This window comes from Falco punctatus (assembly GCF_963210335.1).
Source record: "Falco punctatus genome assembly, chromosome: 1".
NCBI classification, from domain to species: Eukaryota; Metazoa; Chordata; class Aves; order Falconiformes; family Falconidae; genus Falco; species Falco punctatus.
Genome location: NC_137580.1, coordinates 94,818,308 through 94,842,705, shown reverse-complemented (window position 1 = coordinate 94,842,705; position 24,398 = coordinate 94,818,308). Strand labels below are relative to the sequence as shown.

Sequence of the window (24,398 nt, the reverse complement as noted above, 5' to 3'; positions counted from 1 at the left end):
AGCGTTAACGTTTAGGAATGAATTTACAAGCACGCAAACACAAAGCCTCCTTGGGGCCAAGCTAGGGAGTTTTGCAAAAATCCAGCCCCTAGGCAGGGCTTTGCTGTTAAGCCTGGTGAGCCCAGTCAGTAGTGGAAGCCCAAGGAGCCCAGTTCTGCTCAAGGTCAAGCACTGAAGATCATGGTGCTGTGCTGGGCTGGCCCAGAAAGGGCCGATGGAGCGCAGGCAGGAGTCAGGACCAGGCAGGGCTAAAACAGCCAGGGCCAAACACAGCCCAGGGAGCAGCCGTGAGAGCAAGTCTGGTTTTATAAGTAGTAGTCAAAGTACAAGGGCTGGGAGAAACAGGATACCATCAGCTTGAGAAACCATTTTGGATTTGCGTTTTGTGCCTCCTATCCCTTGCCTCATTCCTCTCCTGGGCTGTCTTTGTGCATTTAGAGCAGGCAAAGCCTTTCCCCCCTGTGCCTTCTCTGTTTAAAGCAACTTGAGAATGGGTGCATGGGGAGGAATTCTCTGTTTCGGGGGGACACCAGCATTTCCCGGCACTCAGCACATGCCGTTCGTTGCACACTCACTCTTGAAACCGGAGCATTAAGAGCGAATTGCACTGGCCGGTTGCACCTCCAGCACTGCCAAACCCAGAGAGGCTGCTGGAGAAACAAAGCCAGCCCTGTCCTCAGCTGGAGCTTCTCAGCCGTATCCGCATCCCGTTTTCCTCCCCAGAGCAGCACAAAGGCTGCAGCGAACAGCAGGAGTGTATACCGGGGCTGCTTTGTGCCAGGCGAGTCAGCTCCCTCCATTGCTAATAAATAACTCCCCGTGGTCTTGCGTTTGTGGGGATGGAGAAGGGAAGGGGAGGAAGCAGAGCACAAGCTGTCAGCTCCTCTCCTTGCTCGGTGCACGGTTCCTGGAGCACGCACACCTGGGAAAATGCTTGCATGTGCTAAATCTTGCTAAGGTTCAAAGAGCTGATTTTTAGTCCTGCTGAGCTGCAGGCAGCCACATTAAAAGGAGGCATTCCCCAAAAGATGAGGTGGTCTCACCCAAATCACCCTATGCTCAGAGCATCTGCAAGGAAGAATGGGCTGGGAAAAGGCATTGGTATTCACAGCCGGTGCAGCCCTTGGCAGATCAATCCGATGCTGGTGCTGCTGGGATGGGTTGTTTTGGCGCGCTGGGGCTTATTGTTCGAGCGCCAACAACTAAACATGCACACACGTGTGGTATTTTTAACCTGCAGTTTAATTGCAAGGGGTTTCTCTGTAGTTGAAATGGAAATTGCTGTGCTTGATTAGCAAAATATCTGAGTTCATTATCACCCCGTCAGCCTCTTCCCCTGCACAGACAAACTCCGGTGGATGCGAACGCCCATTCTCCCCACCAGTGAGTGGTGGGAAAGTCTGATTATTTACATAGTTATTTAATAGTTATTTCCATCTCACACCTCACCAAGGTGGCCATGGGCTGGCCAGCCACCCAGCTCCACCACCTCCCCACCTTATCCTCCGCTCGGACCTGCTGTGGTCCTGACCCCAGCTGCACCGGGACCCGAGGCGGGGTGGGGGGTGGGCTATTTCCCCAGCTCCTGGAGGACCGAGTTTCAAATCCCGTTTCTCCTAGAAAGCATCTGGCTTGCAACCCAGGTCAGAGCCTGACCTGCAGCCCTACCTCTGCTCCTGCCAGCGCACTTGGCGACGTGAATCCAGCCCGTAAGGTACAGCAGTGGGCAGGGAGCATTAAGCCATTCCATTCCTATGGAATATAAGAAACTTGATGGAATTTTTATGTTCTTCTAGTAACTTGGAAAAAGAGCCTAGGACTTTGCAGGTTTAGTTCCCCAGCCCATGTGGGCCTTTATTGGCATTTATGAAGGATCAGCAGAGTTTTGGGAGGAGGGGAAGCCAAGGGCAGACCCCCCACACAGCTGCAGGTACGGCCACCTCCTGGGCTCCCACGGATGAGAAGGAGCATTTCCTAGAGCTGAAATAAAGTCAGATGTGACCACCGGCTTGTGCCTTGGCCCCGGAGCCGGGCATGTGCCACACCAGTTCAGATCCAACGTAACAAAGCCAGGACACCAGTGGCAGCACTGGCCGGTACCCCATGACTGTTGCAGCCTCCCCAGGACAGGGCTGCCCCATTCCAGCCGGCACATGGGGACAGTTGGTTTTGGCAAGATGCCGTCACTCTCTGGGATAGCAGGGACCTGGCTTAGCGCAGAACCTGCCAGCTGGGTCCAGCCAGAACTTCCCCCCCGTCTCCATCTCACACCTGGGAAACCACTTGCTGTTTGCTGGCAGACCCTCCCCCTGGGTGGCCTCTGCCTGTCCGGAGGGGTTAGTGGTTCTGAAGATCAGGACATACAGCATTATTTAACCTCTTCATCCCTCCCTCCCTCCTGCACCCCAGCCCTGAGGAATGGCAGCAGGTTACCAAACACTGACACCACCGCTGCCTCACCTGTCTTTTTTTGCATTAAAACTATTCTGGGGCAAAACTTTGTGGAATAGGTCCAGGTGTAGGGTGAGGCCAAAGCTTCTCATTTCTTACAGCTCTGGACCACAGAACGCTGCTGTCATCCAGCCTGCGCAGTTTTATTCTTAACAAGCATATAAAGCCTTGAAATCTCGACTAACAGGTTTGAGTACAGTATTCCAAATTTTAATTTAAGCTGGTTCAATCCGAACAGACCCAACCTTCGCCAGCAACTCCAGAGGCCGGGAGGAGACTGTGCGTTCTCTAACTCAGCCTTTAGCAGGATGATTAAAGCCAACGTTTTGTTGGATGAGAAGCATATTGATTTGAAAGTTCTGCTTTTCACCTGCACAGAAGAGTTGTTCTTGTATAGTAGGTTTTTCTATATATTGTTTCTGTATGTACTGTACAAGTAACTTATTCTTGAATAATGCAATTTTACCATAATATAAAAAAAAAATTCTGCTCTTAATAAACTGTTTTTAGAACTTTTTTTCTCACTTTTAGTCTTCAGTCTGATTCCCTCTAGGTGCCTGGATGCTATTTTAGCAGATAGTGGTTGCTAAGACAGGAACCCTCCCTCAGAAATGAAAAGCAAGCCAACAGCCTGGGCGAGCAAGCTGTTCCTTCTCAGAAGGTTCATTCAGGGAGTTCTGCCCCAAGTGACCATCACTGCGACACCTCATGCCCCCTGCTGCCCACCTCAACAAGAGTTCTGTACATTTTACTGCACTGCTGGCCTGGAAGGATTAAGACAGAAGCTGCAACAGTTATTTGTATTCCCCTGCACGTTTTTCACCAAGACACAAAACACGACGTTAACCACTGTCCATGAAAGCTTGTACAGTTTACTTGTCCCGCTTCTGATGTGCAGCTGTATTATAATCCAGTTTTAACCAGCATCAACTTTTGGTTAGCCATCAAAGATGCCTGCACCATACAGAACTGTTCAGTGATAACTGAGTCTGTGCCTTACTGGAGGAGGTAGTAGCCAACTGCTTTTTCCTGTGCTTTCCCCCCCGTCTTTTTACCATTTTGCTAAGAAATGCTTACTCTGGTTTCTTCCTTTCTCCAGCAGCACCACTGACTTTAAACAGTTTTATCATCTTAAAAGCCTCGATGCCCAGTTGTGACATCTTCTGTGACATCAGCCAGAATGGTGTGAAGCTAAGGCATTAGGGAGTCGATCTGAAGACAAGGAATGTTAAATACCTGCACCAAACTTCATAGAATCCTAGAACGGTTTGGGTTGGAAGGGACCTTAAAGACCACCTAGTTCCACCCCCCTGCCACGGGCAGGGGCACCTTCCACCAGCCCAGGTTGCTCCCAGCCCCATCCAGCCTGGCCTTGAGCACCTCCAGGGATGGGGCACCCACAGCTGCGCTGGGCAGCCTGTGCCAGTGTCCCACCACCCTCACAGTAAAGATAATACCTAACCTGACTATCCTCTTTCAGCTTAAAATTATTACCCCTTGTCCTATCACTACCCTGCCCTTCTGATCTCGAAAGCTTTCACTGATTTTTGCAATGGCCCTGCAAGTCAAATCGGAGGGATGTGGCTTCCTGGTGGGGGGCACACACACGACACGGCAGCAGCACACAGCAGAAACACACGGCAAAGCTTACCTGATGCTAAATAGAACAGTCGCTCCAATTACAATTGAAAGGTGGAGAAGACATTAAAGTAAGACACTGGTAAAAACAAGACACAAACACTAAGTAGGTCAGTTTTTAAAACTTTTTTTATTTTTTAATTTTTTTTTAAGTTTTTATTTTATATTATCTACAAAGTAAAAGTTTTCTTAACTTAAAAGTTACATCACTGTCTCACGATAGTGATTATCTCATCAAACGTGATTTATAAATAATAATTCATCAGTTTGACGATTAGAATTTTTTTTTTTTACTGAACCTGTTTCAAGTTTAGTTAGAAGTAAAAGGGATCTCCAAGTCTTGATTTTTAGTGATAATAGCAGCAAGAATCACTCTTGTTACTTCTTTTGCTAGCTGATGAGTTCATAACTTTGAAGGGTCATTAAAAAATAAATAACTTCCAGTTTTCAGCAAGCAGAGTTGGGGCACTTGCAGGACTCAGATACAGTGCATGGAATTATGGAATAGCCCACAAGTTCCTAAATGCCTCTACTCAGTCCGAATCTCTCCCACTGCAAGATGAACTGTTAGCATTCCTAGTGGATGTTACAAGAAATCAATTTTTTTTTTTTTAAACAAAATAAAATGAAATTCTAGTTTTCTGTGCTTCCAGTTGGCAGAAGCAGTAGAAGGAGGGTATTTGGCCTACAAAAGGTATCCAGCCTTTCAGTTATTCCAGATGAGCCTTACAACTGCTGTTGGTGGTGGGCTTGTACTGTAAAAAAAAAGTTCAAATGTAAATAGTAAATTGGCAAGCCACACAACAGTTTGCTAGTAAAGTGGTCACAGGACAACTACTGAGCTGAATTTTTTTTTTCCCTTCCTTTTTCTCTCTCTTTTTTCTTTTTTTTTCTTTTTTTTTTTTTTTTAAGAGAACAAAACAAAATCCTGCATATCAAGATGTCCTTTGGATGCTTTTTTCCCTACTTGAACCCTCAGAAAGCAGCCTTGTTCTGCTCACACATTCCCCAAGAAACAAGATCAGGTAACTAGTTCACTACAGAAGTTTAGAGGCTGTTTGGAAATGAATTATAAAGAAACCTAGGTAAGGTTAAATTTAAAGTGGAAAGAAATCATACAGCACCTACTTTTCCCAAAAAGTAAAGCTGCAGAACGTTACTCTGAATTAAAAGATTAGATTTCAGTTGTCACTTTACTTCAGTCATTAGAAGTTTAACAGCCCTACCCCCAAGCAACATTTTCACTCCTATCCTCAAGACCGATCACTTTAAATTTAATAAAACCTCAGAACATTATAAACAGGCTACACAGAACAGTCCATCCCCCACGGCAAAACCACAGCAAAACCTGAAAGAACACAGCCCCACAGTGCCAGTGTCCGCATAGTTATCCATTTCTCTACTTCAGCTAGAGAGAAGCAAAATCTTTACTAAATTAGCTAAATCTCATACACTTATCTAGCCTCGCATTTGGGCTGGCAAAGTATAAATGCGAAATGCAGAAACATTCTGCCTTCAGCATTTTCTTCAATTATTAATTTTTTTTTTTTAAGTCTTTTCCCCAAATCTGGTTCATAACAGTTCTCACTACTACGACCTGGCTCAGTTAAGGTGCAGGTCTCCCGGGCACACACTCCTCACCTGAAGGGTGCGTCATATAGGGGAAATGTGTTGTTGTCGAGACTGGAATGGGCTGTAGTGCACTTTGAGCGATGGCGGCTTGGGGACCACCAGGTGGCTGTGTCGTCATTAGCATCATTGGAGCATGGGCAGTTGGGTGAGAAGGAACCATTCCTGACTGTACATGAGCCTGAAACAAAGAGCTCTTTAGTATAATGGTCACAAGGAGGCATCACTCCTGGCCACATGACTGTCAAAAGTTTTCTCCAGCTGTACCAGTAAATCCAGAGATTTACTCCGTTTTAACTAGATTAGCTATAGGGATTAAGTCAGAGATCTTAACACAAAAATAATTAAAAAAAAAAAAAAAAAAAAAAAAAGAGGGGCTCAAATCCTTATTGCTGGCTCTGAGTCACATTCTCAATTTTAGCCATATGGACAGTGAGCGCTGGGAGAAATGGCCAGCATTAAACAGTGGGATATTTAAAAAAAAAAAAATAATCAAAAAGACCAAACCACAAAAAGAAAAAAAAAACCAAACCCAAAAAAACTCAGCAACAAATCTTCAGAACATTACTGTTAGTAACCTAGATCAAAGCACTTCCTATGCAGAGAATGCAGTGGGTGCAGACAGGACCCTCACGCGCACTGGCAGCCTGGCATCCCCTCCTCAGCTGCTCATTACACAACTCCCCATTCCTTCCTGACTCCCCTGCCCCAGAAACCACTCTCTCCAGTGACCTGTGCCCACGTTATCGTTCATCGAAGCAGTCATTCTAAGATGAGTGATTTCATCCCTTTATACTGTTAGGTCAGCTTTGTTCTGTTTCCAGTTAAGCTCATCACAGTTAAGGTCCTTGTGTAATCCGAGCAATCATAGTTAAGTCTCAGCGGAAAAATGGGATTAAGCTTTACAATGGCTGATCACCTTCTGGCAAACAAGTTCAGTAACTTGTCAGTTGGCTTCTTTAGCTCAGAGCAGTTCATGACTAGAGGTCATCAATTTTTTGGTTTAAAAAGCTAGTAAACACTAGTTTCTTAAAAGCACAAAATGTTACGGAACTCTTAGAGCTCTCAGAATGTTTCTCGTGGAGGGGGGAAGCATGTGTATCTAAGGTTTGCTTTGTCCTTCTCCCATATCCCATTAACAGAGCACTACGCTGCCATCATTTCAGCCTCACAAGTTTCACAGGCCAGTAAAGACAGATAGCAGGTAGTGGCTACAATTTTATTTCTTAAAGACGAAAGGGTTACCTGACTCATCACAGACATTCCTCAAACTCCTTATCAGACTTGCACTGTATTAGTAGCACTCGAGAAGCCTTTAAAGGCAGGAACTGCAATTTAAATCTCACTCTTGCTCTAAAAAAAGGCTTAGAAGATAAGGCTGTGAAACAGAAATACCTTTCAGGATCAGCACCATTTTTACTTTGACAAACATGCTATTATAGCAGCCATCACTATAAAGCAGCTATTCATATAGCAGCTGTATTCAATACACACATTGGATAAAAAAAATTCTGCGCTGGCTTGAACGCTTTGCAAATTTGGCAGCTGACAGTACTCTGTAATGAATTTTAAAGTACTGTTTCTCAAGTGAGATATCTAACAGCTCAAGGTTCATCTGATAACCTAAAGGGAAATTCAATTGATCCCCTGTGTTAGCCTAACTGAAATCCCTAATACATGGTATTTCAGAATTGTGTTCAGAAGTTGGAAATGAGGCTGCTAAGAAACTATTAAATCCAGTGATTAGTTTCCCCACAGTGGAATAATTACATGCATTTAAAATTTCTTACAGAACTGTAGTTATTCCTTCATTAGAGATTTTTGAGGGAACTACTTCATTTTTGAAAAGTCAGTTAGTTTGGTATAAATATCACGGACTATAGATTGCAGGCTCCATCCTAAAAAAATTACAGAAGAGACTGCGTAAGTCAAATAACGAAAGGGAAGGCAGGCTTTGCGTGCAGTTGCTAAAAAATCCCGACTGTGCAGTCAGTCCTGACTAAAAGTTGCATCTGATTTGCTTTAGCGAGGTTCGCTTACTAAGTGCTCGGCACACAGAAAAGGAAGGCAACGGTCGCATCCTGCAGCACAGGCAAGGCCTGGCCGTGCCGGGTACAGCACAGTTCAGATAGTTTTACCTTTAAGCTGACCTTGCAACAAATATGTTTCGTGTTTCAAGGCACGGCACTGAACATACCACTAAGCCAGGAGCTCGCAGCAAGACCCTTCTGAAGGGTTGCGTGTGAGCTCCCCCAAGAAGCTCTACAGCCCAGGCATTCACACCAGCGCCATCACACCGGGGCACAGCCAGTATCTCGTTTCTGGCAGAAACCAGAGCCTGGGAGGATATGGCAAGATGCCGCATCAGCAGTCAAGTTTGGACATCCTCTCCTTATCCTCCCACAATATAAAAGCAGAGAAATGAAAAACCTAATGGAATTAAAAAGCTAAAAACTCAACAACAATAAAACAATTCCTAAATAACTATTAATTCATTGGCTTAACTGACTGTCCCAGGGACTGAAGCAAAGATTTTATCAGAATTCTGCAAGGGACTGGACACCTATTAGGCTAACCTCCCTAACTGCAGCTAGTCATGACATCCCAAACTATTGTTAACCTTTACGAGAAGACATAAGCCAGATACCAAATCCTTGGTCTGAAGAAGAAATTGTGCAGGCAAATTACTGATTAACTCTCCGTTCCTTGACGAAGTACACTAAATCCATGAGATTTAGTAAACATCAGAAAATCTTTGCAACACTGCTTTACACAGAGCTCTTGATTAATCTGTCATGTGCTTCCCTTCCCAAAATCCTTTTTTCACTGAGTTGACCACAAGAGAGCAGTTAAGAGAAGTGGGTTTCTGATCCTGAAGCAAGGACTGTTGTTAAGTTGCCCAACAATCACTGGGGATCTTCTGCATAAGCAGTTCATTTAGAACCACACACAGACACATACACACACACACGCACAGGGGTTTCTCTTTCAGCAAGGATTGTCTTGCAGTTATCTAAACTGAACCTCATCTGTCTCCCATCGCAGTGCCTTGCTACTCCCTAGTAATCCTGCATAATATACTTTACTGGATGTACCTGTATAGATTTAACTACAATGCAGAGCCTAAAACTGCCACCAAAAGCAACAATTCAGCCTTCCTCCACTCAGCTCTCGCCTCCAACCTTTCTGTATGCCAGCTCTTCCTGTGATCATGCAGTGAACCCGAGCAGTGAACTGATTTGACTGAGAAATAGCCTAAAAAAGGGGGGAGGGCAGGCACACTTCAGCTGAATCATGTCCCCAGTCTGGTTTGCTGCATGGCCAAACAGTTCTGTGAGCAGAATGGTGGGACAGGACAAGGATGGGAGCCGGGAACTGGGAAGAGAGCTCAATTTCTTTCAGTAGCAGTACCAGCTTAAGATGTCTTCATTAAACTACAGTTGCAGATGCACTGGGTGTTGGAAGCTGAGGTCCAAGTATCTTGTAAAATTCTAAATAAAGGCAATGTACAGACAGAAACCTAAATAACACGACAGGTAGTCTGTGCTGAGAGGTGACAGAATGGAAATCACTTCAGCAGGCCCAACTGTCCTAACTTTGTGGCATTAAGACATTTAGTCTTGAAGGTTGTTAAACTGTGTTTACCTGGGGGACATGGGCCATGTGTGGCGGATTGGTATATGCAGGTTGAACATGGGAGGGATGAATGGTGAAGACTGTTTGTTGTGCTGTAGGAAAACTATTTTGTGGAGACTGCGTATTGGAGCCTGGCGTCATGGAAGGTGGGGTTGGAGCTAGACCTGCGTGGTAAATTGCAGACTGCTGTTGTGGGTTTGCCAGGTGGAGTGCCTGAGCAGCCTGGTGCTGATGATGCTGCAAAAAAAGACAGAAGATCATTTAGGTTATGGTCTAGAAGCAAGAAATGTTTATTCTGTAAACTAGCATAAGAAAGGTTCGCAGAACTGCTCTCGATAGTGAACCTTTTAAGTGGCAAATCTAAGGATCACCACACCTATGGTCACAAGGAAACTCATTTCATTTCCACCGGGCTAGTTTTCTTCTTGCACTAGCAAGTCATGAGAGCAGGAGTCTGGAAAATAGAGCCTAGACTGCCAGGTAAAAACAAGGAGAGCCTGCCACCATGGAGCTGGATACACTTCACAGTTGCACTTAGAAGCCCAAAGTTACTACCAGCAGGTAACTAAGGCATGCAGCTTTATCACGAGGCCTGTTTTGTTTTCAGCTGCTTGTCTTTGACAAAATACAATCAAATGCTTCTCAGCATTTATCTGCTATTTCCAGTTATAACTCCACTTTAATGAAAGCTCTGAGAAAATTACGATCCTTCCTTAATCATAATACGGAAACAAGCTGTACCTCATCCCCTGAGATGGAGAAAGGAATGCCTGCACTCTGATATTGGTCCTTACCAACGAAAAGGGACTGCCAAAGGCTTCCCTGCTAGCTTATCTAACGAACTATGTCACAAGCTTACCACCTCTAAGTCCTAGCCACTGCAAGCAGAGAAAAACTAAGTTATATAGCTCTACTTCCTTCCTTCCTTCCTTCCAGAAAACAGAGGGGAATCTAGACAAGTCCTGCACGAGATCTGTCACATGCAGTTTGTCTGGGCAACTGCTCCAGTCTACCATTTTTCTTCTCAAAGAAATCAATGTAGTGGTGTCAAGCAGCAGATAGATGCAATGTTAAATACAATTTAAAGCCATTCACTCCCTTAAGTTCTGTTACCTGCACGGGGCTAGGAGCAGGGTGGCTTCCAGCATGTTGGCTTTGCTGCTGGCCAGTTGGTGTGGCAGAAGGCTGAGGATGCGGAGGATGCGGATGCAGGGTAGCATTAGGGTGGGCATACTGCTGGGCAAGTGAGCCAGTAGAAACTAGGATGAAAAAGAAAAATATTTAACAATAGATACAGTACATGCATCTCATCAAGTCACCATGTATACTTGAAGATTTCACTATGTTTCAAACATACTATAAATATATTCCCTCCCCCTTCTAAAAAAAAAAATTATCTTGCAAATAGCTGAGTATCTTACCTTGCTTTTGTGTAGTTTGGTTTTGCAGGAAAGTCTATAAATAACCATAATTAGACAGTTCATCTTCCCTAGTTTGACAACGTAACAGATACTACATAGAAAAAAGCAGTATTTCATCTTTTGTTTTGTCAAACAGACCAGTTTAAAATATCAAATTTGTCATTTTCATACAATTTAGGTTTTCCTGTAATATACTTTTCAAAGGTGTTATAAGCCATTTTTATTTCCACCATCCAAAAAATTCTTTGGCCTTATACCTGGCTAACCTCACCATGCTACTCTTCTGGAAATTGCTCACAGTACAGTCAGTGTAAAGTATATACACTGCATGTATGCTTAAGAGCTATAGGCACACACAGCATATACATAACAGCTGAGAAAACTGAGGCTGCTTGAGCATCAAATTTTTTGCTAAAGCCAGTATCTTGTAGTGAAATAACGTATCTTGCCTCTCGCCTCAAGGCCAATTACAGAGTCTGTTCTGACTCACCACCATTCTGTGAGCTTCTCAACATTGCCATTAAATTCTTAATTCCTTGAAACAGTAGCAAATAAGGTACCAAACTCAGAAAAAGGAAAAAAACTTAACATAAAACTTTCACACCAGCGAAACCACATCTGTTGCTACAGCCATACCAGTCTCCAACAGCAAATGAACATCAACAAGCTCCTCCTTGAGGAGTCCTGCTCTGTTCTGCCTCAAAACGCGCCACACCAAATTGTTTTGTGGTTTTGTTTTGGTTTGTGCCTTTTTTTTTTTTTTTTTACTTCTGAGGGAACCTAACAAAGCATGAAAAGCCATAATGATAGCAAATCTTCCTTTAAACACAAAGCATGCAACTGGAAAGCAAGACCCTTAGAAAATGAAGATGCTTTGCCTGTTCCCTTGTATTGCTTTTAGGTCTTGTGCAACAACCAGCCCAGAGTTCACAACTGCACTTCTGCACATGACGATGCACACTACTCTCTCCAGTATGACAGCTTGTCAAAACCCAGGTTTGTTCTGCTGACAACAGTGCTAAAAGACAAACCAGTCCAAGCAAACTACCAACCTGCTCCAGAATCTTCCCTGCAACTGCTTCTTATTTGGTTTGGTACTTTTTTGTCATTCTGACTGAAGTTAATTACCTCTTACTATTTATCAGGTTACAGCCTTTTTAATGGGGTTTGTATTATACAAGAACTCCACAGCCAGCGATGCCTGCAGCATATCTCTAGAAGTGACGGGTTTTCTAGTGGTGTTTTCTTGCCCTAGTCAACAAACCTGAAAAGCAGGGCACAGGGAGAAACTTCGAGTGCACCTGTTAAGCTGCAAGCACCTGCCCCACGTACTGACGGCTAGTGAGGTGTGTTGTCTTTGCTTTCGCAAGGAACTGTTTGCTGCAGCTTCAGAAGAGGTTTCACCGTGCTGGGCTATCAGTTCATGAATACACAGAACCGCCTGAATGTATATAAAGGATGAAAGACAAGATGGGTGGAGAAAACAGACAAAAACGTAGCTGCATCTGAAAGCACAATACTATTCAGCAAAAGCAAGCTGCAAAAAGACAACAACCCCACGGTGCTCTGTTAACCAGCCCTGACACACTACTACCCTGTGCAAATACTTGTTTTCCTCCAGTCTGGCTTGCTCTAAAGCTTACAAATACTAGTTCTGACATACTCAAACTCACTAGAACACACACAGACTGTCTTTTTGCCTAATAGAGATTTCTCTCTCCTGTGCAGGCCACTATGAAGGTCTCTCCTTTAGAAAATAGCTGCCTACTATATGTAACTTCATCCTGCCCTACTATCTTGAAAGCTCAACTAAATATTCACTGAGCAAATGGTCTAACAGTGATGTGCACTACAGTTTCAGGCTATTAATGCAGATGAACTTCATATACCTTTGCAACTCTAAATTCTTGCAGTCTGGAGTTGAGCCTAACATATTTATGCATGAGCATGTAAGCGTACTTAAGCACGAGTGTACAAGCATACTCATACGTTGTAAGCGTTTCTGATTGAGAGGGGTTTTGAAAACAGCTCAATATTGTCTATGCACACTGTGAAAACCACCAGTATTTTCTGCGATAGCACTTTGTTACCCTTTCAAATGCAAGGAAAGTATCTTTTTTTTTTTTTTAATATCACTGCTAAAACTTATTTTGGAGCAGCATCCCCACCACTCTTCCATTTGACTTTCAAACATTGCTCCTTCTTACAACAACTATGTGAAAATTATCAGTGGAAACACACTGATCATTTTTACAGTATGAAGTTTACAGCTTCCTACAGTAGGAAATTTTTTCAACCTCATTATTATACACACTCTGAAGAAGGCCAGAAGTTATTACCTCTGTCAAAGTAACAGAAATAAATGCATAGAGGGATTGACTTGCTTGCCAAAGGGCATGCTACCAGAAATCTTGCCCAGCTCTCATCCCACTGCCTCAGCCACGGAGCTGGCACGCCTGCCTACAAATTAACATCCAACTCCATTCAAGAGGTTTTAAAATGTATATGAAAATTAATTCCAAGTTGTAAGATATTCAAGGCTTCCCACATCCTGCCACATTGCTTGTTAAGAGCCCCTGAAATAATGTGGTACTCCCTTAAACCATTTGTGCAATTCATCTTTCATTTCTTTATAGCTGAGAGAACAACAAACTAAGTTATTCTGAAGCAAGTACATTATACAATAAAACTTCACAATGAAATATTTCTCTCTGAAGAAACCAGTTAAACCAAGGAATAGTACCCTAAAGAATAGATACAGAAATGGGGGGAGGATCAAGTTTTTGTCATAGTAGCAGCTCTTCCATAACCATCTAATATCTTTTATCCATAGCTTTGCATTTAAAGTACCAGATTTTTTTATACTGAAGTATTTTTATTTGCCTAGCTTCTCCTCTCTCCCATTTTTTCTTAGACAAATTACTCAAATAAGCTCTAGAAGTCTGGTTAAAACTACTTCAGATGCTGCTGCAAATTATGTTTTAATAGTAATATTAAAAGTGCCTTTAAAAAAATGTTATTTGGACACTTATCTAAATCCTGTACAGATACTGCATACAAATCAAGAAAGGTTCAGGATGAGTGGCAGCAAGTCTGAAATACATGCCCAGATCTTTGTTAGTTCAAAACCAGAGTTCAACTTCAACTTGAGAAATGTAAAAGGTTTTCCATGTTTATTTAGTGCAATTAATAGTTCATGACAAGCCAATGAAATCTACGAGACCAACAAGCCTGTGAAAGAAGTCTTGCAAAACAGTCATGAGAAATTCACCTGCTTGGCCATAACTAAAGCACTTTCACTGTGACTTTTTTCAAGAATTTTTGCCTATTCATCAAAACAGCTCACTACACATATCAAATGGCGAACAAGATTAGACAGGAGGTGAAAAAAAAGAAAAGAATCACCAATTATCCAGCATTTTCCCCCATTGTCAGTACTTTGGAGATCTTCCAAAAGGCCATCCAAGAAAGTGCTGAGAAAGCTCTAAGAAAGGACAAAACAGCTCTGCATATCTGCTTGCTGCAAGTAACCTCAGCACATGCCGGCAAAAATACGCTATTTTTCTTACCCTTTAGGCCTTAGGTTCCTCTCCCCCCGAAATATTCCCTGGGCTAACCTGCTTCACTTCAGCATCCTTCTGATCAAGTCAGTTCCTAACATGAAATATTTAACTGCACTAACCTTGCAGGGATACACAGTGAAGAGAAGTGATTCAGTAATGAAGTGAGCAAAAAATATCAGATGGATTGAATTACTGAATTCAACTCTACAAAAGTACAACCCATTTTTCTGAGAGGCAAACAAGTAGTAGTAGCCATCAAACCCACAGAAGGAACTGCAATCAAAAGAGGTCAGAGCAGCAGAAACCAAGCAGAACTCCCAGCTACAAGGGTATATGCAAAAACCATATAATGTATTTTCTTATTTTCCCTGGTAGGAATTTCAACGCTGCCAATGGTGGTCATCGTTGGTCATCATCCAAAGATGCACTGAAGAGCCTATTTTCAAGAACTGACCAGTGAACAAACTTCAAAACTATTGCCAGACCCAGTAAGATGGTGAGGATAACTACATTTAAAAGACCTGAATGGTAGGAAGCAAAGAAATAGCAAATGTTTCTTTCATAATACAAACATTTAAAGAAGTCATTTTAAACAGGTAGAGTGGACTTCACTTAAGAGATTATCCATGAAAGGAACGAGCTTATTAAAGTTATTTCAGTGCACCAAACCAAGACGCATGAAAACAGGACAGGTCAGCATCCTACAACACTAGTTCATGCAGAACCATGTACAAGAAACACAGGAAGTCTGTTCCACAAGAGATTTTTGGAGAACAAAGGGTATTTCTCACATCCCTCTTGCATGAGCTAACTCAAAAAAACCCCAGAATAGTGCCTGGCATAGGCTGCATGGACTTGCAGACAGACGCAGGAACAAGCCTCACTGCAGGACAGGAGCAAGTATGAAAATACCCTGAAACTGCAAGCCCTCCTTTCCCACATCTTGGGTGACAGCTACAGTTCATCCTGCAACCACACACCCCCAAAACCCAGCTTCCTTAAAGTGCTGTAATGAACACCAACATACAAGGCAGTATTTTTTAGTTATCTGCCTTTTCCAGCACACGTACTCAACTGAAGTTTGTATTAGCTGCTCTGTACTGAGAGCACGGAGAACGTCAGCCCCTCTCCCATTGCTTACACTGATGCAGGTCACCAGCAACACCACACAGGAGCACCGGAGCCAGGTAACAGTAACTGGTAATGTTCACCAGCCACTGAGGAAGCGGTGGATGCTATGCACTGGCAAGGAGCCCTCAGCTAGTCACTCTCATTACAGTAACGACAAGGTACATTGTTGACAGCACTCCTTCAGCGGCACCAAAGTAATGCTACAGAAAGCTGCCTTCACTGCAGCTGCAAGTTATTTCCTCCCAGGGGCTCAGAACTTGAGCCACAGCTTTCTGAAGAGATGAGGCACAAGATACTTCTCCTTTTAGGAAGCCGATTAACTTGCCAAGTTTTAAAAAATCCCATTTTGTATCTCTGTGAAAGAAAGGGAGCAAGGCAGTTCACCCACGTTTTAAGCAGAGGCTATCCACGTGCAGCGCTCACTTCTGGTTGCAGAGGAAAAGACTGGGTAGTAAAGTCAGATTATTCGACATGCAAAACACATTTTAAAAAAAAATGACAAATCAGTTTCCTGTGGTCATATAAATCTGTTCAGCAGCTTCATCCCCCCCAGCCATTGAAACGAACCTTCCTGCGTTTTCCACATACTGGTTTGGTGCAAGGAAACTTATTCCCTCAACACGTCCCATTCCTTTAACATCTGTTCTTTAGAAAGTGCTTTTCTGTACAATCAAAATTAGTACAAAAAACCCAACTCACTGGCAAAGTAGAAAGAAGGGCCTGTCTCCTTGCTGTATGGTATTTTGGGACATGCTGAATTTGGGAAATAGAAAGGTAAATTAGCCTCTTGCCACGTGCATACTTCCCGTCTTCTGGAAAGGTCAGCGTCATTTTTTTTTTTTTTTGAAGATTGTAGAACCATGCAGATATTTTTATTTACTTAGGTACTATTAGAACTGGATATTTAGCTTTACACGAGTGGAGATGAAATAACACACGTCTCAAGTAAGCCTTCCTTCTTAACTGTGATACTGAGGTCTTCAGTTCTTAATTAACACAAAAATAAACCTTATGTCAATTAATGGTCTATTACAGTCCACTGTAATAAGAAGGTTAAGAAGTAATTACACTAAAATAGAAATTGGCCCCTTTCTTTTTCAGCTATATCACTGTCATTCTTAACAGTTCCAAGACACCTTTGGTGACTGGTTCACTCTTAGTCCCTGGAGAATCCTCTGAAGTTTATATTATATCCACCATTGTACTATCTGGGCAATAGAATTTACGCTACTGCTGAGACAGAAACCAGATAAAGTTAGAGACAACACCAGACCAGTAAAACATATGCAGAAGGGGAAAGGGGAAGGGAGAATGGGGACAGGAATGAGAGCACAAAAAAAACAGGAAATGCATCTGTATAAAACCAAGGTCTGGTTTTACACAAGTTTGTTTTTAAACACAAAAGTTAAGTTTTTCAGAGGACTCCAGTTATCTGAAAACACAGGCAATTCAGCTACATGGTAAAACTCGCACAACTTCATTGTCATAGGAATGAATATATCCACCCTCTACTTAGATAACCAAATTTTCTACTAACAGCACAAGATAAGTTTGGGTCTTTGTGTGACACAGACCAAGCAGTCAAACTGCAAACCATGGCCAGCAAACTCTACCAGCCCAGTGATACTGGTTATCAGGGAGATCACACAGAGCCAACGCTTCGAGACAGACAGTACATTCTGAAACCAACGTGCAGTTTAGCAGCGTAAGAACGACAGCTCCGCATTCAGGTATGTGCATGTGGCAGTTAAAGGTGTGTGTACTGCTCTCTTTCAGCAGTGCCTGTATTTCAAACTCTCCTTGGCAAGGACATCTAAGTGGCTCACGGCTCCAGAAGTTACGAGCTGAAGTGTGTAATAGCTGTTTTTAATCGTCTGGCTGGTAGACGGTAAGATAGATAGTTGCTTGAACATTGTCCTTCCCAATTGTGTTTTGAGGGGGAAAACCCAATGATTTAAAACACTCCTTTGTCACATGTTTAGATGGGTTTACTGGTGACACGCAGCTCAGCTGCTCTGCTTCTCTTGAGCTCTTGTCAGCAGCGGGTTGTGAAACAGAAGCAGGACACTGAAACGACTGGCAAGGAAATCCCAGAAGTGCAGAAATATCCCATTAAATAGCATTAGATAAAAATACTTTTCTTTAAAATGGAAGAGTGCTTAATCAACAAGTGGAGGTCACTAGGTGTTTTGGATTCAGCTATCTCTTCACCAGAGAGGAAAGAAAACAAACCCCCAACTTGTGGCAGTGAGGGCAGTCCACTTAATGGATCAACAGGCACTTCTCTTCGCTGGCAGGCAGTTACTACTCGCCACAGACTTTCAACTTGTCCCAAACCATTACTGAAGATGGAGTTTCAGATCTCACCAGAAAACATTTCACACCTTAAGAATACTTCATAAGCAGTGCCCCCCCAACCCCCACGTCTCGGTGTGGCTGTCCTTGCAGACATCTTCTCTCTACCACACATGCAGGAAAAAACAATCGGGTGAATTTTGCAAGAATTATCTCAAAGAAAGCACTAGTACCTTGAAGGATAAAAAGGCAGTATAGCCCACTGAATCCTGATATCAATGGGGGAAAAATAAATTTAAAAATAAATAATAATTAATAAAAAAATAATCAGATAGCAATTTTAAAGAGACAAAAGGAAATCTGAGAACTTGTTTGAGCAAGTGCTCCAGAAAACAAAAGCAGCGGTGGTGATTGTTTCTCAGGAAAGTTGTTATTCTGTACTTTCAAATCAGTTTTGCGAACCAGAATCAAAGTGCATTGGTATATTTAGTTCAAAGATACCTTGGGTAAACTTAAGATTCCCAAAATAACAGAACATAAGTTACGGGTATGCTCTTATAGTCACTCAATCAGATGTGAATGATTCCAGCACGTTGTTCTTTAGCAGTGCACTCCATAAGCAGCTTATATTTATCACCTTAGGCATTTCTACATTTTTCCCAAGCGTTCACACATCGGTAAATGGAAGCTGAAGTGAATACGTTACAGATGGACACATTTTGAGGAAACACAATCCGTCTAGGCAAGGTCTTCAAGTACTCGGCACAGGGAAGACTTGCAAAAATCTGAACTGAGTGCTGCACTACATCAGAAATCATTTCATGTGTAGCTAACTGTAAACTTTGTAAGTTAAGGGTACATTTGAGCCAATTCATGTTCACTAGGCAATAAACACGTCTGTACATGGCAAGAATATACTCTTTAAAAAAGTATCTCATATGGAGTTCATGATCCAGCTGGGTTCAATGGTTTCAGTAACAAGAATTTCAAGCACTTGATCTTTTACTGGGAAGGTGAGAGAGTATTTAGAAGAGTCACCAAGTAGCTACTTGAAAGAACACAAAAGGACATGCAGTTTCTGTTAAATTAGGTGTTCTTGGAAAAGAAGTATTTAATTACATGGCAGGAAACACCAAAGAATTCTCGTTTGACCCAACTTAGTTGTTTGCACTGGTATGTAATCACATACCTACAACGGACAAGCTGCAAAACCAACACAAAATGAGATCTAACAGTTTTAAGTTAGAATATCAGTGAAAAAACTATACAGACATCTGGTCAAAGCCAACCAAGGGACCAGGCTTGTACTTCAATGCTGCAGAGCCCACTGGTTACAGAAGATAAGGATGGTGCACAATGGGAAATTGCTAGAAAGTCACATGCAACCATTCTGAATCAAATCTCAGATTATCTCATGTTTGGTTTTATTTTAATTAGGATTTGAGAGGAGAGTTTTCACCAATAAAGGTCTGAAAGCCTTTGATCATTCACTTTATCGGAATTCTATTTAATCTAATGAAAAAGCAAACAGAGGATCTGTTTACATGGACACCTCAAGCACAAGAGTTGAAAAGATCAAAGTAATACAATTAGCAAGGACCTGTGAGAGAAAGACTTAATCTCTACAAGTAACTTCCATTTCAGCTTCAGTACAAATGAGCTAAAGTGTTCTTCCTCCAAGTGTCAAAAAAGGATTCTCTCTATTTTTTTGTTTCTTAGCTATGTTACCACAGCACTGCAGAGATCTGACAGGATGTTTTCAAGTGGGTAAGACACAGACTTTTTAAAATCAGAATTCATTTCACACTAAACTTCAGATTCTTAGCCTTGTAAGTTTTCATGACACATCATGGACTTCCATTAAGTAGCAGTGTAAAGCTAAGCACCGGAAAACATACAAAGATGTCTAAAGGTACAGAAAATCTTTTATTAGAATCTAAGTCAATAATATACGTGACCCAATAAAAATCTTCCTCAGATGCTATAACAAGTATTGAAATGCCACGTTTTCAAGAGACCATCTGCTGTTTTGACATTTTATGACAATTTCCAAGCCTTCTAGCAACCTTGATTCTATCTCTTTCGACAGCATGTTTTGCAGTGAGGTTTTTTCCTCTGAATTGGGCATTGATTTATCATACATTTATAATGCTTTAGAAGGTGGTGGTTTTTTTTCACATTTTACTTTGTAACAAGGTAACCCACATTTTCAGCACTTCACTGCATGTGAAATATGCCCATCTGATAATGCTGGAGACTAATTGTCAAAGTCAGAGCAATACATGAGCTGTTTCATATACTTATTCTTGACTTACCAAAAAAGAAAGGTAAGCAACACATGTTTTATTTTGCTTAAACAGCAGTGTTCATACTGTTAATAAAGCTAGTAGTATCATAAAGACAGCATTTCACTATTTGTCAGAACTAAAGTCAGGTTTTGAAACTGAGGTCATAGCCTTGCAATAAAACAAGTCCTAATTATAATCAAGAAACAATCAAGGGATGGTGTGTCAAGAGCATCAAGAGAACTTGAACAAACTTCTTTCAGCAGGTATTCTTTAGCAGCTCCCAGGTTGAAATTTCATCTTGGTCACTGGCATCCTACTGAAATCAGCATACTTGAGTTTTCATTTTAACCAGGTGGCTCAGTTTTCAATGCTCTGCTCATCATCTTACAAAATATAAAACACATCTACTGGTGTAATCTGAATGATACCCACGTTTGAAGCTTGAGATTAAATACATCCCTGCACAACATAAGAACTTAAAAAGTTACATATAACACAAAACGTTTCCTACCATACATAGCATGCGTCTGTTCATGCGCACCATACTGTGTTGCAGAAGAAGATACTAAACCAGGCTGTGCGTGTGTTGGTGGTGCCATCATTCTAGCGTTGCCCTGTATTACAGGGCTATAAACATGAGGATGCTGCATTCAACAGAAATAAGAAAACAGACAGTTAATTGGAGGACTATTACAAAGAAACTAGTGTCATCTAAACAATAATTATGTACTTACAAACAGTAACAGCTTGGCCTTACTAAAATGCAGAGCAAACTAAAGATTTCATCCTATCACAATTAACCCAATTGTTTCAAAAAAAACTAAGGACATTATCTGCAGTATGCTAGAAAATGACAAAAACCACTGGCGTATCTAATTTTTGCCACTCTCATAACATACTAAGCTTATGTACATAATTATATATGTACCCAATCACTTATGTACATTTCAAAGTCCTTGAAGTAAGAGAAGTACATCAAATACTTTATTTTTAGAACACATAACTAGGAGATGTCCTGGCCATGACCGGAAAGGAATTCTTCAAGGAGCTAAAAAGGCAGTATCAATAAATGCCAACTTCTAGACTGACCTTAAAATTAGTTACATGCTCTGAAGCACATTACACCACCACCACGTATGCTCCAGAACACAGAAACTGTTCAAAGTGACTTCTAACAACTAGAGACAATACGGTATTTAGGACTGACCCTCTTAATTATTTTCATTATGACTTCTCACGTACACTGAAAGGACTCTTACCTGAGACTGGTAGTGTGGCACATGCTGCACAAGAGGCTGATTAGGAAACTGTTGGGGACTATATGCAACGTATTGTGTTGAATAAGCAGGTGGCGTAGCTACAATTGGTGGGCCTGCTGCTGAGGCAGGATGCATCATGGTGCTCTGATGATGTTGGTCTTGCCGTTGCTGTGGCATATTTGGTACTGCAAAGCAAAGAGCGCCTCACATTAGAAACACAGGATGAAGAATGATGATCTTCCTGAAAGGTTTTACATTGCAATGTCACTGTGACCCAGTGGAATATCCTCACCCCTCACCTTAACTACGTATTGAAGCTCTATCAAAAAGGAACAGCACAAAAAGGAGTTCCTCCAAGAAACATGTGATTTTCATCACTGCCTTTGAGTCATGTATATGACAAGCTCGGGCCTACTTTTTTTGTGAAGGAAGGAAGACAGAGGGAGGGAAAGACTGAGAAGAATCAGTAACGGAAGAAAAAAGGTTGTATCAGGATACCCCATTAATCAAATTTGATCCTGTCCCCTTCAAAAGGTTTATTTCACCCTCTATGGGAACAACTCAGCAACAGTTCCATCAGCTGGAGAAGCTGAGTCTGTTAAAATTACTTGTGCTTATGACTGAGAGGAGCAGAATAAAAGTCTCCACGCAGCCACAATCTGAGGCATTCACATCTTTTAAGCTCTGTGCTACCCCTTCGGATAGCACAAAGCAACTTTTAGGTCACAGTCAACACTGAAGGGGACAAATGAACCTATAAGAAGAAGGAGTAGGAATAATTAGAAGGAAGAAAGATTAAGAGAGCAGAGCACTGTGGTGTGGGACTACCTGAGCTATCCTGGTAAGACGACCAACTGAACCACAGCAGCAGGGCACTCCGAACAAACTAATTCAGCCTACTAAGCAACAGGGCATGAGAGTTCAAGGTGAGCTTCAGCTTGCTGCAGTGAGACTGCAACTAGTAACTATGCTAACTCAAGCACCTGTAAATTCCACTGCAGTGTGCAATGTAGACAGACCCCTCAGAGAGAGGAAAGGAAGGAAATGTTGAGATGTCAGTAAATTCATTCAGTGATGACTGTATTTACACTGCAAATCAACAATAGAAAAAAAGTAAATACAGGATGCAACTTGAACAGAGTAAAGGCACTGAACTTTAACCCATGCAGCTCCTTCAGGACTATGCTGCACACAGAACGGATATGCAGAAAGTAATGAAATTTAGAAAAGAAACTGAGTATAGGAAAGCAGCCTCACACAGCAAGTGAGTACACAGCAATATAGTTTTGATTAGAAAAATCAGTGTTACCAACCAAAAGATTTCATGGATCAGGTCACAGTAAAGTTAGTGTTTCTTAAAATAGAAATACATTGCAGGTTTTTGTCTTCCCTACATGCATAAAGGCTACTTGTTTGTTTTGAAACAGCAGAACTGCTCTTTTAAACAATTTCTTCCTCCAGTGACTGGAGCTGCAGCACTGGAACCTATCATCATGACCCACTGTATAAAATTGCAAGAAAGCACGCACTGTGTAGAATTAAAGCATTATCTGAAACATGACTATAAAAAACAAGACCAGCATCTTTGTGCTCCTTCGCTGCACTGTGCAGAAAAGAGTGCATCTTGCCACACATGTTCTCATCTCCATAGCCACAGGTGTCACTTGCTAGAAACATAGTATTGTTAGTCTAGCTGTTCAGTTGCTGTTGCAAAAGGAATGCAAAAGAACAAACTAGAACCAGCAGCAAGTGCTGTCCAAAGAGTAGCACAGCATATTCTTTCGGAAGAAACAGCCATCCTGCTTGTTGACAAAAAATACCCCAAACCTCTACTAAAGTACCATTCAGGACTCTGCTGTAAACCAGTGCAGAAAAAAGTTCCCTTTAAACAAACCCGTAACATTCATGAAATATAGGAGATGACCAGCTTACCCTCACATTCCAAGTAACAGACATTTTCCCATTTGTCAAATCAGATTCCAGACCAAGCAACTCCCCATTACTCAAACTTATCATGTTTTGGCTGAATTAGTTTATCTAGAAATGCATTAGTATTTGTGCTTACTTCCATTTATTCAAAATAGCATTTAAAATATCAATCAAAAACAAGTTAACATGGGATTAGAAAATACACAAACATTTGTAAATTATTCATGCTGCATGCAGACTAAGAACCAAACAGGCAGTATTATTCTCACCTTTACCTGCTCTATATGTCTTGGCTTGGTTCACTGGCATGGGCGTCATAGGAATAGGATACAAAGGCTGAAACAGAAGGAGTTGAAGCTATGACATTCATTTAAAAAGTGAGTGTGTGTTGGGGTGGGGGCCCCAACTCAGCTTTGATGTGTTTTAGTCTGTTATGTTACATGATTTAGTGAACTCTGCCTAACCTATGATATTTTCTTGGATCGCTGTGATTAAAGTCTGCATTTACAAACAAGGAAGACAGTATGGTTCGCAACAATCAGTCAAGTAATGCTACTCACTGCTACTTCAAGCAGTGTACCAAATCAGACAGCTTTATAACATTAGTTAGATTTGAAATTCTAGTAATCCCTACAACGACCAGAAACTAGTGGGACACAGCTGGAAGCTAAGGATGAAGAAACAGCTGCTCGAAACTCAAGAGTGAGAGCACGCTTGGAGGACTGCGGAGGAAATCTGCACAGATTAACAATAAATGTGAGTAAGAGCTGCTGGAATTTACAAGTGTTTAAGACTATTAGAACATTTAGACTGAGGGACCACTGGGAAAAGTCAGTATTTACATAGCTAAAACTAAATCGCACCCATATTTACAGAAGTAATATAAGCTGTACCATTTAACTGTTTTTTAGATCTCGTAAGTCTCCTCAACTCGCTGACAATCATAAAAAATGTTAACAAGTTTGCAGCATATGCTGCACTTTACCTGCACGCCTGGACTCACTGGAACTGGGTACATCATATTTGGTGCAAAACAGACAGGCTGAGTGTACACTGGGGTTGGCTGCTGATGACCCACCATGGAGGGGCTAGGTTGAGCTTGCGGACGAGGGGAGGTTGGTGTAGTAGAAGGTTTCGGCTACAAACAGAGTTCAGCAA

At 41.9% G+C, this 24,398-nt stretch overlaps 2 protein-coding genes across 14 annotated transcripts in view; one reads left to right on the top strand and one right to left on the bottom strand.

The window, feature by feature from the left end:
* SH2B3 (SH2B adaptor protein 3) overlaps positions 1-16,162 on the top strand; it is a 42,743-nt gene extending 26,581 nt beyond the window's left edge. The window contains exon 8 of the mRNA XM_080390627.1: positions 14,714-16,162. Within this exon, the coding sequence (XP_080246753.1) occupies positions 14,714-14,769 (56 nt within the window). The 3' untranslated portion in view covers positions 14,770-16,162. The remainder of the gene's footprint in view (positions 1-14,713) is intronic.
* Positions 4,201-24,398, bottom strand: part of ATXN2 (ataxin 2) — a 52,511-nt gene continuing 32,313 nt past the window's right edge. For 6 of the 13 annotated variants that reach the window (XM_080390491.1, XM_080390499.1, XM_080390502.1 and 3 more), the window contains 8 exons: positions 24,226-24,378; positions 23,510-23,576; positions 21,312-21,496; positions 20,564-20,696; positions 16,169-16,222; positions 10,468-10,613; positions 9,364-9,591; positions 4,201-5,899 (listed from right to left, as the gene is read on the bottom strand). In XM_080390491.1, the coding sequence (XP_080246617.1) occupies positions 5,696-5,899; positions 9,364-9,591; positions 10,468-10,613; positions 16,169-16,222; positions 20,564-20,696; positions 21,312-21,496; positions 23,510-23,576; positions 24,226-24,378 (1,170 nt within the window). In that variant the 3' untranslated portion in view covers positions 4,201-5,695. Of the gene's footprint in view, positions 5,900-9,363; positions 9,592-10,467; positions 10,614-16,168; positions 16,223-19,669; positions 20,369-20,563; positions 20,697-21,311; positions 21,497-23,509; positions 23,577-24,225; positions 24,379-24,398 lie in introns of those variants that run through there. The other 7 variants (XM_080390497.1, XM_080390498.1, XM_080390503.1 and 4 more) reach the window with 7 other exon arrangements.